The sequence below is a fragment of the Miniopterus schreibersii genome (genome assembly GCF_964146895.1).
Source record: "Miniopterus schreibersii genome assembly, chromosome: 13".
NCBI lineage: Eukaryota > Metazoa > Chordata > Mammalia > Chiroptera > Miniopteridae > Miniopterus > Miniopterus schreibersii.
The window spans coordinates 51,008,210-51,025,348 of record NC_138113.1 but is presented as its reverse complement, the minus strand read 5'-3'; the positions used below and the strand labels follow the sequence as shown (position 1 = coordinate 51,025,348).

At 39.0% G+C, this 17,139-nt stretch overlaps 1 protein-coding gene across 3 annotated transcripts in view; it reads left to right on the top strand.

Moving 5' to 3' along the window:
• TMEM87B (transmembrane protein 87B) overlaps positions 1 to 10,892 on the top strand; it is a 43,034-nt gene extending 32,142 nt beyond the window's left edge. For 2 of the 3 annotated variants that reach the window (XM_081155914.1, XM_081155916.1), the window contains exons 17-20: positions 1,480 to 1,532; positions 6,747 to 6,777; positions 7,840 to 7,912; positions 8,791 to 10,892. In XM_081155914.1, coding sequence (XP_081012040.1) covers positions 1,480 to 1,532; positions 6,747 to 6,777; positions 7,840 to 7,899 — 144 coding nt within the window. In that variant the 3' untranslated portion in view covers positions 7,900 to 7,912; positions 8,791 to 10,892. Of the gene's footprint in view, positions 1 to 1,479; positions 1,533 to 6,746; positions 6,778 to 7,839 lie in introns of all 3 variants that reach the window. The other variant, XM_081155915.1, reaches the window with a different exon arrangement.
• Positions 10,893 to 17,139: the final 6,247 nt, after the last annotated feature.

Below are 17,139 nucleotides of genomic sequence, written 5' to 3'. Positions count from 1 at the left end.
TATTATTTATGCATAAAAGTGGTAATTATGAAAGTAATTAAGCAAAATGGAAATGCCTATCATACTGTTTTTTTTTGTTTGTTTTTTATTCTCATCTAAGGATATGTTTTTATTGATTTTAGAGAGGAAGGGGGGAGAGAGAGGGAGGGAGAGAGAAACATCGATCAGTTGCCTCCTGTACTGGCCCTTACTGGGGATTGAACCTGCAATGTAGGTGTGTGCCCTGACCGGGAATCAAACCCACAACCTTTGGGTGCACGGGGCGATGCTCCAGCCAACCGAGCCACCTGGCCAGGGCTATCTTACAGTTTTATATGGCTTTCTTACAGTTGAAAATGTTAGATTAATACAGTGTAAAAATTCATGTATGCATGTAAGATCTGACAGGACAGATAATATATGAGAACAATTTTATTTCCTGGATTTACTAAATTTCCTAAGTTTTATTTTTGGTAATTAGTAATTATAATGCATTCTTTGAGTAGTTTTATGATAATTTAAATAAACTTTAAAAAATTACAACAGTTTTAATTATCTGGTGTTACAGCTTTTAAACTTTCAACATGTTAAGGTATTTTCCTCTTATTTTAGGAATATATCTCAATTTATTTTAAAGCTCAGTATTTGCAAATACATCAGTGGAAAGCTTTTCATTTCTTTAAATCAACTGTAGTCAGCTCTTGATCAAATAACCTCATTGATTTATTTCTATTTGAGACTCAGAGATTTGAGGTTCCTATTAATACTGGCTCAGTTGCTTTGTCTCTCTCTCTCTCTCTAAGAAAGCAAGATATTATTAATACTAGAACCAGAATATTTCATGTAATTAATACTAGAACCAGAGTATTCCATGTATCTAGGTAGATCACAAAGAAACATTTTGACTTATTGTACGTTATAAACCAAAATACTCATTATACCTTTTCTTTTTCTTTCTCTCAGTGAGAGAACTATAAGGAAGTTTTTGTTTAAAAAAATTAGATACCCTAAATGACCTGCTTTCCTTATCTGTAGAGAGGAGAGCATAAATACAAGTGATAGAGATAAATAGGCTTTTGTAAAGTTAGAATATTTATACCATCCTCTCTTTCTGTTGAAAAATTAAAAACTCATGATATAAAAACTTGAACAAATTAGGAGGCATGATGAATGCTGGGAGCAAAAATCTATACAAATCAATATTCTTGTTATTTTCTTTTGTATAAGTCAACTCTTTGATTTTTATGTGTTTTTTTTCTTCAGGACAAAAAATAATACCAAGTATACAAAATTAAAAATCCAAATTTTTATTTGCCTGTTTAAGAAAATACTGGCATAATTTTTTTATGGCATTAGTGCCAACTTCTTAAGATATGTAGAAACTAAAAGAATGTCATGCATTTTAATTTAAATGCTTAAGTTTTACAGACATTCTATTTAAAAATTCTGCTCTCAAGTAATATTAAGTAAATGTTAATATGTAAATTTTTATTTCTACAGGATGAAGATTTGAAGTGGGTGGAAGAAAATATTCCCTCTTCATTCACAGATGTGTAAGTATCCTGTTGGGGCTTGAATCTAAATTTAGGCTCAAATGTGAAGGGAAAGTTCACACTTTGTGTTGTGCTTTTCAGACCTCACACCTCCATGTTTTTATAGCCCCCTTCACTAGTGAATGACTGGTTTACTTCACGTTGAATTGCAAAGAACACAGCCTTGCCTTGTTCTCTGTTTCTCCTCCCTTTTTCACTGTACAACTATTTTAATACTTGTGCCTTATTACCAACTCCAGGCTTTTCTGATCTAAGTTTATAGGATCAGAATAATTTTATTTTGTTTTAATTTTTTATTATGGAGAAGTTCAAACACATGTAAAACTTTTCTTTAACACATGTAACCACATTATCATGTATGGTGAGGAAGCTTTCAGAGGAAAAATGTGAGCATAGGAAAAATAGGGTGCAGAGGAAGCCCTTCTGGAAACTTGGAGCTATTCAGCATCTTCTTTATCAGTGTTCTGTTTGACACTAGAATTCCAGAGCCATTTCCACAGTGGAAAGCAGTCAGGATAGCCAGATATGGTAACGTTTTCACACACGGTTCCTGCCTTTCCGTGCTCCCATTTGCTTCCTATTTAGACAGTTCCTGTGTAGTATGATACTTTAGTTGCCTGAAGAATTCCCTTTATGGTAGTGCAGGTATCCTGGCCATGATCTCTCCGGTTTTATTTGTCTGAAAAAGTCTTTTTTTTTCTTAGCTTTTTTGAAAGGTGATTTGCTAGGTATAGAATTCTTAGTTTTTTGTTTAACGCTTCAAAGATTGTTACTCGATGTCTTCCAGCTTTCATAGTTTCAGAAAGAAGTTGGTCTGGTTTAGTTCTTTTTTTTCCCATATGTTACTTGGTTTTATTTGTAGGGTTTTTGTTGTTTGGTTTTTGGCTGCCTTCAGGATTTTCTCCCTTATCTTTGGTTTTCATCACTGTGAACATGATGATTCTAGGCCTGTGTGTGGCCATATATTTTCATTTCTCTTGGGTATATACCTAGAAATGGAATTGCTAGATCACATGGTAATTATACGTTTAACATTTTGGGGAAGTACCAGCTCGTTTTCCAAGCAGCTGAACCATTTTTAGTTCTTTAGTAAAGTATGAGGCTTTCAGTTTCTCCACATCCATGTCAACACTTGTTATTGCTCAACTTTTTGGTTTTAGCTCTCTTAGCTGTTATGAAGTAGTATCTTGTACTTTTTAGTAACTGAAATTTGAACTGTCCTGTTAAGGCACTGGTGTTACTTAACAAAACTGTAGTAACTGAAATTCACACACATAAGATTTATGCAAAGTGGGGACTATTATATTTTTTCTTTTAATAGTCAGAAAAGGAGAGTAGGTGTATATATATTCTTTTATATTTGCCCATGCATTTACTAGTACTTCTTTCCTTCCTCTATATCTGAGTTATCACCATGTACTGTAGGTCTTTCTTTAGTATTTCTTATACTATAGCTCTGCTAGAAACAAATTTTTTCAGTTTTATGTATATAAAAATGTATTTGTTTGCCTCCTTTCTTGAAAGATAGTTTTGCTGGATATAAAAATCTTGGTTGACTTTTGTTTGAGCAGCATGTCCTTCCAGCACCTTCTGTTTCTTTTGTTTTTGTGGAGACGTCAGTCTTGTATTCTTGTTCTCATGTGTGTAATGTGTCATTTTACTGCTTTTCAGAGTTTTTCTTTATATTTGGCTTTCTGCAGTATCTGTGTGATGTGCTTTGGTGTGGTTTTCTTTTTGCATATTCTCCTTGGAATTTGTTGAGCCACTTGTATCCATATCCCCACTGGCAGTGCCTTCAACTACTTTTTTTTTTTAATCCTCACCCAAGGATATGTTTCAATTGATTTCTAGAGAGGGAGGGAGGGAGAGAGAGACAGATAGAGACAGAGACAGAGAAATCAATTGGTTGTCTCTCATATGTGCCCCTACCAAGGATCAAACCTGCAACCTAGGTATGTGCCCTGACTGGGAATCGAACCTGCCACCCTCTGGTGTACAGGATGGTGCTCCAACCAACTGAGCCACCCAGCCAGGGTTCAACTATTTATTTTTTAATAATTTTGTCCAGGTTTACATACGTTTTTGTGGGAGGAATCATCTGACCTTTTCTCTCCACCTTTACCTGCTGTCTTCCATTTTTACCAGTTACTCTGTGATCCTTTTTACATCTTTCTTTACGTCATTTTCATTCTCTTAGCTGTGTTGTTGCCACAGATTAAATTTTTATTTAAATTTATTCTCCTTTAGACATTTGCAATTATTTTCTTCATTATAGGGATGATTTAAAAAAAATTTTTTTCTGAGCTTGATTGATTTTTTATTTTCTTCCTCTTTTGTTTTTAATCCATTTTTGTTCTTGGTTTTTAATTTCTTATTGTAGAAACTTAAATTTAATTATTGTTTTTAAAAAATTTATTATTGTTTTTAATATCACCAAGTGCTCTCTTTAACTCATCTTATTTAATTGGAGAGTTGTATTGTAGCTATAGCTCTCTTCTCCTGTGAAATGTTTTTGATTTTTCTTTTTGTTTTTTCTTCCTACACCATTATCTGGAACTGGTTTTATTTGTTTTTCCTACTCCTAGGCATTTTGTGGTGAGAGTACCTGGTTTGAGTGCTTTCACCTATCAATTTGCCTGAATTATAGTTTCATTTATGAATAATATTGGTAGTATGGAGAGAGGGAAGTTAGTGTTGTCTTATCTTTTTTTTATTTCTACAGGATCTTTAGTTTTGCTTTCTTCCTTCCTTTTTATTCACTGTGCTGTCATGTCTCCAGGGGATACCGCTCCTCTGTGTGTCTCATGCTCCCCTGAAAACCATGACTGTGCAGCCACTACCTTTGGTTCTGCTCACTTTAAGCCCTTCCTGGATCAGGTGCTGTGAACCACCAGGTCACCAGCCTTTTCTCAGTGTTTGGTGCTTAGTGTTGGATTTTTTGCAGAGGTGGTTTTGTTTTTGCTTTGGCTGAGCCCTCCCTCCTCTTTACTCTTCACACAATTCCTCAGACTTCTCATTCCCTACGTGTGCTCCTGAGCTTGCAGTGACAGCAGGAATTTTTCGGAACTGGCATATATTTCTCTGGTTACATATAATTTCAGGTTTGCAGTGTTCTTCTGGAAATACCAAAGACCACAGGTTGTGTGTGGTTTTGTTTGCAATCTGTAGGGATCTCATGTTTTTTTGAGCAAAAGTGTGTGGAGAGGTTCAGATTAGATGGCAACTGTTACCTTCCAGATTTGGCTTTAAAAGGAACTAAATACTTTAAGTACTTTAAAAGGAAATCATCTCAGTAGACTCCCCACTTTCAAAGCAGTGGGGCTCCTGGCAGTTTTCGTCATCTTAGGAAGTCATCACTCTATTCCTTCTTCCTGTAAATAAAAATGCCTGCTTAATTACAAAAATTCCTTTACGCTGTAAAGGACTGAAATATCTCCTGTGTTCTCACGAACGATTTATGTGAAATGAGTAGAGCTGTATAATCCAAATTAGTTTCTAGCATTTTCAATTCTTGGGAAGCTATGTATGTCCACTTCTGAAAACGAACACAAATTTAGCACAGTGCTCCCCAAAATTAGTGTACAATTTACAGAGCATGTGGGGAAGTTAGACATCATACACAGAGAAACCCTTTTTTATACATCTATAAGAATGAAAGAAATCATCTAAGTCATGGGACAGTTTAAGTAGATGATGAATAGTCCTATGATCCGGTACTTTAGGAGACGTTCACGTGTATTCACATTCATATGGCTTTTCCTATCTGATTAGCCTGAGGCCGGCTTAGCATAGCTCCCCTTCCTCTTCACTGCACTGAATACATCTTAATAAGCTGTAAACAGTTGCCTACCTAACGGGCCCCTTTTTGAGGTAGCTAGCATTTGCTTGTGAACAAAGGTGCTAGGCACCCATGACTGTCCTCAGCCTCTTGGCTTCTGGCTCATGTTTCCCCAGAAGCCATCTTCTCCCTTGGATTTTTCTTAGTGTTTTTGCACCAGACAAGCTCCTTTCTCACGCCGATGAGTTTCCCAGTCTTTTTCTTCTGCCGTCACCAGGGACTGCCCTGTAGGTAGCATTCCTAGGCTTGGCGTGCGTGCGCATGGGACTTTTGTGTTGTGACCTGGCACAGTCGTGCCTTTAGGTGCTCCCTTAAAGCTCTCTCACACATTGAGGCTACACTTGTCTTTTTATCATATTATCTTTCCCAAGCAAAGGTTATGTTATATAATTTTTCCTTTCTCCAGTACGCTCTGTTGGTTTACACTCAGTCAATGATGATAAAGACATGGGAATTAAACAAATGCCTGATTCCATAAACAACACCTTTCATAATCTTTGCTCATCCCTCTTTTTTAAAATATGTGTATATTTTAATAAAAATTGTGTACATATAAGGTGTACAGCATGATGATTTGATATATGTGTACATAGTGAAATGACTAAGTCTAGCTTATTCATTCCTAAGTTCTCACAGAAGGATGTGAGTTTTCAAATTAGTACATTGCCACTCAGATACTTGTCCATCTAGCCAAAGTGAGAAATAGTAGGGTTAGGAAATACAGATGGGGCTGGAGTCAGTGTGTTTGGAATCCCTTGCTGTATGGTTTAGTCACTGATTTTTACTCCAACACAGTAGCCTCTATCATTGCTGGTCTCGCTTTGTTTCTGTTCTTGTTGTTTCCATTTTGAAGTTAGAATTATTTTCATATTTCATTTAATTTTTTACTGGAGTTTTTGGGGATACAGCACACATTCTTGACCGTGTACAAATTCTAAATAAATGTATAGCTCAGTAAAGTTTTAATATGAGCACACTCATGTAACCAGCACCCAGATCAAAAAGAACATCGCCCACCCTAAGAACTCCTGGTGCTCCTCCCAGATCATGACCTCCTTTCTCAAAGGTGCTGCCATCCTGACATCTGTACCTGCAGGTTACTTGTATCAGTTCTGAAAGTTTTATCCCTCATTAGGTCATACCGTTTGGGGCTGTATAGTATTCCATTGCATGAATATACCAGTTTACCCATTTGGGGGTATTAGGAACATCAGTGCTGTAAGAATTCTCCGCATGTGTTGGTGAGCCCAGGTGCTCATCTCTGGCTGTGTCTGTCCAGGAGAAGAATTGGTGAGGCCTAGGGTGTGCTCAGATTCAGTTTTAGTAGACACACCGGCGTTTTAATTACATGGCCAACTTTTTTCCTTTCATTTCAGAGCTCTTCCAGTGTTGGTAGATTCTGATGAGGTAAGATATATTTTTGATAACTTCCTTGGGGCTATTATTTTCACAAAGTAGAAATGCATTTCAGCTGAAAGGTACTTGTTTAAATGATTGCAGATTGAGCAGGCTGACGTTTAAAGGAACTAGATCCTCCTTTAAAGCAGGAGCAAGATAAACGCTTGTTGGTGTGAAAGAAGACAACTGTTTTATGAGATTTTGAGTCTTTGGTTTTCTTCTACATCTCATTTATAGGTAGAGCGTAGAAGGTGGCAGCTTGTCTAAATTAATCTCATGCTTGTAGATATTGTGCTGGGGTGTTAAATAATTTCTAACTGATTTTCACTTACTAAGGAAATTTGAATAAAAGATGCGGATTCAGGAAGGTTTTTTTGAGGGAAAATAATTATGGGTCATCAGGATCTTGGAAGGTGGCCTGAGACAGGCAGGAGTGTGAAGTGTGAGAATTAAAGGGGGGATTCGGGGACATTAGCTCATGTGAAAAGGAGTCGGGGGCAGTCAGTGGTGCTGAGGAGTGACCTGCGTGGTGGCTGTAGAACGAGGGATGCTGCAGTGTGTTCACTGAGCGGCAGGGCCGGTGACTTTGGCATCAGCCTGGTCACTGACTGTCGTGGGATGGGGAGTTTTGAGAGGCTGCAGTGTACATGTACCCAGATGCGAAACAGCCGAACTTCAGGATTTATAACTCTACCATGGAATTACTCTTAAAAGAGCATTTATAGTACTCATTTGATAAATCATTGATTTCTAATTCAAAAGTACATTAATTGGTAAAGTGAGGCCAATCCTCAGATGAACGGTCCCTGCCTCTCGCTGGTGACTGAGCTCAGGGTGCGTTTTGGCTAGCAGGACGTTAGCGTTTCCTGCACTTCTCAGCAGGTGATTGACTAGACGTATACCGGAAAGGATGGGTTATTTGGTTTTATTTTCTGTATCTAATACTTCTTTGTTTATTGTGGAATATATTCAGTTCCCCACTAAAACCATAACTATTGAAAGATTAGAGGATTTTGTTAAGTTCTGGAAGAAGCATCAACATTTTGATGAAAAAAACTTTTTTTTTTTTAGGAAATTATGACCAGATCTGAAATGGCAGAAAAAATGTTTTCTTCAGAAAAGATAATGTGAAACCTACTTAACGGTAAAGGACTCCCTGGGACTGTAAGAGGTCACGCAACAAGTTTTTATTGCATTGTCTTGGAAATCTGTGTACTCAAATTAAGAATTCAGTGGGTGGAGGGGTTTGTACCCTTTTTAAGCTGGCTCTTGAATGTCAGTTTAATGTCCATTAAATACTTGGAAATAATCTGAGAAAAGTATTTTGATAAAATAGATGCCCAAATGCCCTGAGCTGATGGGTGGCAGATGTGTGGATTGGGTTGCCTCTTTTTTCTGGAAAATATGGCAATTCTAGATTTAAACATGATTTTTACATAAACAGTCCTACAGTTCTTCCACTGGCTTTGAGGTAAAGGAAGCGTGGTCAAACACTGTCTCCACCTCTTGGGTTTGTAATCAGTAGATGCGATAGTAATTTCCTTTCACTTTTATACTGAAGTGACTTGATAACAAGTAGAACTTGGTTACCGTTGGAACATCGGATATTTATGGGGCTAGGTGCTGTTTGTGTGAGGCTGCACACGTTTGCACAAGCCCTGATTGTCATCAGCGAGCACATCAAATGATGGACATCTTCATTCTCTGAGCTCAGTGGATGCAAGAAGTACATGGAGAGCAAAGTCTTAAGGGTCACTTCCAAAGATTTGCTCTGCCACTGTCCCCTCACTCAGACTGTATTTGCATGTGTCACTGCTGAACCTACCTGGGGCAGGTGGTGGACACCGGGCTATGCCAGCTGGGTGACCCTGGAGGAAGCTAGAACCTTACCTAGTATGTAATCTCGCCATAGTACTTACCGGTACAGTGCATCACTGTTAATCTTGTAATTTCTTAACCGTCAACCTTGTTTTATACATTATGTGTGATTTGACATTTTTTGTTTTAATTTTTTTAATGCAGAACATTGTAAACGTGAAAGTCATTGGAGGTGGTGAGATGGAAATGTGGATGTTGCTGCTTTCATGACCAGCACCAGGGCTGGTGGACACTTAGAGCAGGAATTAAAGTTAGAATCGCGCGTCTTTTTCTCAAGGAGTTCTAACCTTGTGGGTGAGGAATCACTCCAGAGAATTTTAATTGAGAAGCATTACAGTCTTCACCGCACGAACACTAAATTATAACCTTTCATTTTTTTTCATTATGAAGCCACAAAACAAAATTTTTCTTTCAAAATTTTTTCTTTGGAATTTACTTCTCATTTCCTGTTTCACAGGGGCTAGTAAAAAAAGATTCATTTCCAGTAACAGTGTCTCTTGAAAGATACTTTCAAATTTGTTTTCAGTAGTGAATACCAAACAGTGTTGTACTGACCAGGACGTGGTGGTCAAGATGCCATCGCTTTGGGACATCCTTCCTAGGAGAGTGTCCGATTTCACCGTGTGGACACCATTCCCCTCGGTGTCTGCCACAGTCCTGGCCTCCCACCCTGTACATGTCCCAGCATTCATGTCCCTTTCTGGTTTGGGTGTTATTTCACCCTCAGCCCAAGTTGTTTCAGACCCATAGGTGACCTCTGTCCCCTTGTTCCTAAAATTTTTATCTAATGCCACTGCCCAGATTTCAAGGCAGGTTCACCCCCAACTCATATGGCTGTAGCTGAATTTTGAATGTAGAATCCTGGGCGTCCAGCTAGTAGGAGCTAGTGGGGTGGGAGTGGCGACCGATGGTCAATGTGAGAGAGGAAACTGCCTCTGACGGAACCTCAATAGTGTTTATAAAAACCTTGCTTTCTGCAGCTGGGAAAAGAAATGCTGGACCCTGGATGGCGCTGCAGGCTGAAATGCGGGCTTCCCTGGTCATCCAGAGAAATACGGGTTCCTCCTAGTGGCCTGTCAGAAATACTGTTTTGCAAAGGCATGCACTATGTCTGTTGCTGACAGTAATCATTGTGTCCTCTGTTAACACTTTGTGTCCCGAATAGAGGATTCCTGTGGAGGGTCTCCTGAGCTGAGCCCCTTCATATGAACAGGTGGGGGTGCCCTAGGGCTGAGTGTAGTCACATGGGGGACCTGGGGAGAAGTGACACCCAGGGCCACTGTGCAGCTGTCATCCAACTTCTGCATGAAGGTTCCAGAAACTGGTCATCAAGGTCAGATTAATTTCTTAGGATGCCATCAAGATGGGTCTTCCTATTAATGAAGGGATCTGAGGATAAGAGTCCAGCTTTATGATTTTCTAGGCAAAATGCTTAAAAGAGCATTTTGCAATTCATGTTAGATTTATCTACTGTGTGAAATTTGATTAAAGGGGAATTTTCATGATTTGAGTTAGTATTAGTTTCTGTTTTAAAGGATAGTTAAGTTTGTTTATTTCAAAAATAAGAAAAAAACAGATGAATATGTAAATTTTTAAAGCTGAGAGATAAGATGTCTCCATACTTTTCCTGTAAAGAGAGTAATTTTTTAAATCTTTCAGGTCCTGTAGAGAATGTCGACTTTCCCCCTATAATCTGGTATATTATGTTTGCACTACTAGAATGGCAAGACTGAAAGTATAAAAAATGTACATATAAGGTGATTTTTATATCTTTTTTTTTTTTTTTTTTTTAAAAAGGCGTTTGAGTCTGTTGTGCTAGGCTGCACATGCCTGGCCTAAAGCTGAGGTGTGCGAGATTTATGTGTCACTGGTTTGGGCTCTTGAGTCTGCTTGGTGCACCGCGTGTGATAAACAGTACGAAATCCAGGCCTTCCACTGATCATTAAGGCCCTGCACATACCAACTGTCTACAGTGCCCAGCGAGACTTTCGAGGAAGTGTTCATACAGTACAGGAGCTTATACACTAAGAAGCTTCCTTTAGAACTAGGAAAACCTGTATTTGGGGAGAAAGTGTAGGGGCTTAAGAAGTTATATTTTTCTATTTAAAGAGGTTAAGTTATTGCATAATTTTGGAAAAAGTTGCTTTGAATGTAAGACAAAACTATTTCAAAGATTTTTGTTTGAAAAAATTGATGTATTTTGTGCCTTAATATTTGTTCTGACTTTTAATAAATTGCTTTCTGAAGTTTTGGGTGATTGACTCTTGATAATATCTATTAGTGCTAGATTGTGTAAATCTACAGAAAATCTAGACTTCAGTTGATAGCAGGACATAAAGTTTTTACAAGAGGAGGTACAACTGTCAATGTCAGAAATGTCCAAACCGGTGAGAATTTGAGAGTTTATTTGAGCCAAACTGATTACAGTTGCCAGGATGCAAAGGCTCAACAGGATGGAGAAAATGCTCTGGAAATGTCAGTTTTGCCACTTATTTTATACATTACAATCAAAGGAGGGGGCATAAGGGAGTTACATGAAATCCACTGGTGATAGATTACGGAGGTGGGAGAAAGCAAAGCAGGGAAATCTGAGGTTGGATAAAAAGTAAAATGATAGACACACTTCTTTTACATATGTGGGTACGGGATAGTTAACAGTTAACAATTAACATGATAATGACAGTGAGGGGATTTGTGGTCTCTGCTCTGGTATGTTGGTTGTGCTTTGGGGGGTCCAGAAAGAAGGAAGTTACTTTGAAATTCCAAAAGTATGTTACCAGATATGTAGATGCAAAAATAAAGACAACAGGCTTAGTGAAGGTAAAGATTGACCTTTGTCATGACTACCCACCATGAACTGCTTTTAGTTGGAAAGTTTTAATTTCAGACCATTCTGTGTGGTTACTTTAGGTCCGAATTTGCAAGGTCGCCACGCAGGCCTCCCCAGAGCTTGTCGGGTTTAGCATGTGGCCCCTGTTTCATCCACAGGGAAAAGCAGGCATGGAAAAGTGTTCAACCTCAGTAGTGATCAGAGAAATGCAAAATACAAGATAGGGAAATTTTAAAAACTCAAATTGACCTAAGTTTATACCATTATATGTTTATAAAACCCTTTTGCTTTGAAAGTCGATGACATGAGTACATTCATGATGGTAATGTAATCGACTCAGTCTTTGTGAAAAGATGTCCAACCATGTGTTTATAACCTGTGAATAATGCCAATTCTGATGTTTCCAAAAGTGATTCAACATACAGAGTAAGGCTTCTTCACAAAGATGTTCATTGTCATGATTTAATTAGCTACTTTATGAATAGTCTCCAACCATTAAATTGTTATGAAGAATGTACAGAAAAATATACAGAAAAATACTTATTGTGGAAATATGATACAAAGTCATATCAGTGAGTGGAAGGCCTCACAGTGGCACCGTGGTTAGTGTTTAGCTTCACCTCGGCTGTGGTCACCACCTGATCACATTTTGGTAGTTAAGACAGGTGTTTCTTGGTAATGTAGCAGTTCTAAGGTGGGTAGAGGTGGGCAGTGGATACCACCACCACAGTCCCTCGGTGGGCCACCATCTCCAGGGCCTCTCGTCTGCACCTGTCCCACAGAATGGGATAGTCATGCAGCCTGGGACGTTTTGTGGGCTCAACCTGTAAGTGGTGCACCTCACTTCTCAGTATATTCCACTGGCAAAAACTTAGTCACATGGCCCCACCAGACCACCAGTGAGACTGGGAGTGTCAGCAGCTCTGCCTGCCTGCTGCTCTAGTTCTGTGAAAGGACAGGGTGGATTGAGGGGACAACCAATGGCTTCTACCACAGGTGATTTTGGGGCAGTGGACTAAGGGAGACTTAAAAGCCTATGTGTTCCCAATTTTCTCAGGTAAACATTGAGAAATAATTATGGAAAAAGTGATAGTGCCATAACTAGGCTATATGATATCAGAGACTCTAGAAACAAGTGGGGTGTCAGATCACATCCTGTCCCAAGTAGATGAAACAGAATTTTCTTCATGGAAATTCTGCCGGCCTTAGAGGTGGCCAAGGTGGGTATTCCCAGAGGAAAGCAGGGTCTGTTGGAATAATAGTGATAGGGACTTAGGGAGTGCTTGTCCGGGCTTTGTTAACCATCCTAGTCTCAGTACAAATGTGACAGGTCAGCCAGTGAGTTTATAGACAGTGGTTAAAGAACTTGCCCAAAGTCACCCTCCTGGCAAGTGGCGAGCTGGTGTAATCCTGCTGGGAAGCACCCTTGAAGAGTTGTCAGAGTCCTGGGACAAGGAAGTTTCACTTAGCAAATATTGTTTGCTTGTTAGAGAGCTGAGTAAGAGCCTCAGGCCGGTGCACAGGCCTTCCGAAGACGGCCACGGTTACGAACAGTGCAGCAGGGTGGTCAGGCGCTGCTGAGACTCAGCCGAAACAGATGCCCCACGAGAAATTCAGACGCGTTCTAGGACTGACTTACACGCGTTAGGATGAACTTACCCAGGACAAGTTCTGTGCCCCTTAAGTAAAGCTGAATTGACACCTAAATTCCTACTAACATAAGCTCAGGGGTTACTCAATTCAGGAGGAAAGGATTGACAATGTTTCCTTTAAATCATTTTGGGAAAATAATAAGTTTATATGCAGGAAAGATTTTAAAAGCTCCCAGACAGCAGATGGTGCCAAAGTAACATTTCTGAAGAGATCGAATCTCAACATCTTTTGGTCTCAAATTCTTTTTTATTTTTAATCGTCGCCCAAGGCTATGTTTTCCATTGCTTTTCAGAGAGAGTGGAAGAGAGAGAGAAACACTGATGTGAGAGAGACACATCGATTGGTTGCCTCCTGCAGATACCCCGACCGGGGCGGGGATCGAGCCTGCAACAGAGATACGTGCCCTTGGCCAGAACTGAACCCGAGACCCTTCAGTCCGAGGGCTGATGCTCTAACCACCAAGCCAAACCGGCCAGAGCTGGTCTGTAATTCTTGCATTTAAAAAACTTACAAATTGATGTTTACTTACTAAAATGCCATTAAACAAATTTAGAGATGAAATAAAAAATCCAAAATGTACACACACAGTACCACCATCCTGGCAAAATACTTACGTTTTGGTATATTTCCAGTCTCCCTCAGAATTAGACCTTGAAAGCTGGAGGGGGCCTCTGAGATCACCTTCCAGACAGGAAAATGGGGAACCACAAAGCTGCTTTGGCCCCAAGTCCTTCAGGCCAGAGTTGAAGCCTGTCTCCCAGGTTGCTCTTATCACCTCTGGGTCCTTGGGGTCAGAGGGAGAGAGGTGCTATGGGAGGGCTGAACTGCACATCAGATCTTGAAATAAACTTTATATGCTTTGGTTATCCCTTGCTGCATCATTTTATATGACTCGGTTATCTTTCAATCTAGCCTCCAAATTCTTCTTTCTCCATAAACAGTCCTAATTCTGATTATCTGCTGCCTAACTTAATAATGGAGATTTCTTGGGGGCAGAGTAGAGTCCAGAGAGTTAGGGACAGTGTCTATTTTTAGCTTATGAACATACTGAAAATAAGACCTTCTGTTCCATATACTTTCCCTTAAAAAACCAAAACTTTGGGTATTAATATATCTGCTTCCAAAGACTTGTTTCAAACATATTAAGAGGAAAAGGAGCCCGCTGGAGTGGCTCAGGTGTTTGAGCGTCATTCCATGCACTGAAAGGTTGCCAGTTCAATTCCCGATCAGGGCACATACCTGGGTACAGAAGGTAACCGATCGATGTTTCTCTCTCTCCCCCTCTCCCTCTCTCCCTCTCTCTCCATCTCTCTAAGCATGTCCTCAGATGAGGGTTAGCAAGCTAGTCTTTTCACTATGAAATTGCTTTTTAAATAATGAACTTATAAAATGCATTTGTGTATTTCACATTCTGATAAGAAGTACCTTCTATTGGACCAAGCTTCCACAGACAACTCTACAAAATTTAAGTAACAACTACTTGAAGATATTGGGGAGACAAAAAGCGGGAAGACCCAGGAAGGTCCTGAACACTCGGTTGAAGGGAACTGCACTGAGTGGATTTCCCATTTTTATGACTTTGTAAGTGATAGCAGGCCATAGTTTGTGCCAAGTGGGGAGATTACACCCAGATATAAAACCTGCTGTCTTACTTGTTGAACTGGAAGACAAGAGTTTAGAAGAACCACAGCAGCTGGAAAGTGAAGGAAGAGCTACTGAGTGAGAGAACCAAAGAAGGAAAGCACCACATTCTGCGTGTAAACCTCCCGATTCACCGAACCACGCGCATGTGGTGCAGACTCCACACACCCATCTAAGGCTGAGAACGGGGAGCTGAGATTTCTGCTAATGGGAGGAAAAGTTTAGCTTGAATCCAAATGTAAACCTCCTGCTTAAAAAATAACTAGGGGGGAACATCAGAGAAAATGGGGAACTAAGGACCCCTGAAAGTTGGTCCCTTCATAAAAATAATTTTAAAAACTCAAACTTTCAGAATTAACCTTTTTAGAACTCTGGAAATTGACCAGTTTTCCAGTAACCTAAAGAGTATTTACTCAAGAAAAATGTCTGCATTTCAGGAAGAACACAAGTTTTGTAGTGTTTCAATTTGTCCTACCCGACCCCGAACCTCAGCTCAGCAGTAGACTTCAAACATGTAAAGGTGCACACTCCCAATACTGCAGGGAGCAAAATGGAGCTGCAGATCTTTCAAAGCCTCATTTCCAAGGGATTGTCATTCTCTGACTTGTCTAGTGCTTGCTTGGAAAACCCACTAAAAAAGCCTGCCTTTATTCGACCTGGGTGAGAGCTTGCCCAATACTAAAAGCCTCTTCCTTGGTGACATTTGTTAAAAACATGTGCAGTCAAGTGTTCCAATGTTGCAGCTTCCTGAGGCAATAAGTAACAGTTGAGGCCAACGACAGACTAACCAAAAAATTTTTAAAGGAAAAAATTAAGGAAAGGGATAACTCAGAGATGTTGAAAAGCACCAGCATATTTCTAGGAGTCTAAAAAGCCCTGTGCATGCAGAGAGTTCTATGCAATCCCGGTGAAGAGAGCAGGAAGCAGGATGTGAAGGCCAAGGCAGAGTTGCAAACCGACTGCATGAGTGTTGTAGGTATGCCTCAGTCCCCACCCCTGCTGCCCACACACAAGCAAATTGACAAATACCAGGAGATTTATTGGTTCCAAGAGTTTAAGGAAATCAATAATTAGCTGACCAGTAGATAACTGAGTAGAGACTTCAGTAGTCATGTATTACAAATAATACAGACTTTACAGAATTCGTTCAGAGAAATAATAACTATTTCTGTTATTAACTAGTTCTAATAATAACTAGTTCAACAAATAGCTATTACAATGAGCAACAGCAAAAATCCCTGGGGAGGTAAATCAATATAAAATGCTCCTGAGAAAGCCAAGATGTTGGACTTATTAAACAGGAACTTTTAAATCACTTATTTTAAATATATTCAATGAGCTAGATAAAATCATGTCTAAAGAACTGAAGTATGAGAACGATGTCTTACCAAATAGAGAATATTAGTAAAGAGATAGCAATTACAAAGATGAACCAAAATACTTTGCTGTTGAAAAGTACAACAACAAATGAAAAATTTACTGGAGAGGCTCAACAACAGTTTTAAACAGGCAGAAAAAAGAACCAGTGAACTTGAATATAGGTCAATTTAGATTATTCAGCCTGGGAAATAAAAAGTAAATAGAGTCCAGAGAAATGAACAGAGCCTCAGAGATCTTTGAAACACCATTAAACATACAACATATGCGTAATAGGGAAAAGAGAGAAAGGGGCAGAAAGAATAGTTGAAGATGTAATGGCTGAAAACTCCCCAAATTTTATTTTTTTTTAAACCCACAAGCTACACATCCATGAAGGTTAACAAACTTCAAGTTGGATAAAATCAGAGATCCATATAACATAATCAAACTGTCAAAAGTCAAAGACAAAGAGAATTTTTGAAGAACAAGGGAGAAGTGACTTATCACATATAAAAGGGATACTCAATACGATTAAAAGCCGATTTCTTATGAGAAATTTTGGTGGAAAAAGGCAGTGGGATGACATATCCAAAGTTCCGAAAGGGGGGGAAAAACCTGTCAACCAAGAATTCTATATCTAGGCAAACTATCAATCAAAAATGAATACAAAAATAAAGACACTCCCAAACAAAAACAACCCAGAGAATTTTTGTTGCCAGTAATCCTACCCTATAAGAAATATTAAAGGGAGTCCTTCAGGTGGAAACAAAAGAGCACTAAACAGTAACTCAAATCCATATGAAGAAATAAATATGTAGGTAAATATAAAAGTATAAATGTTTTTATTTTGTTTGTAACTTCTTTTTTTCCCCTATAAGATTTAAAAGAAATCTTTATTAAATTATGAATCTAGGTTGACGGGCACAAAATGTACAAAGATGTAATTATGCTCTAATAACAGCATAAAAAATAGGGAAAAAGCCATATAGAAGCAAAGTTTTGCATGTTAT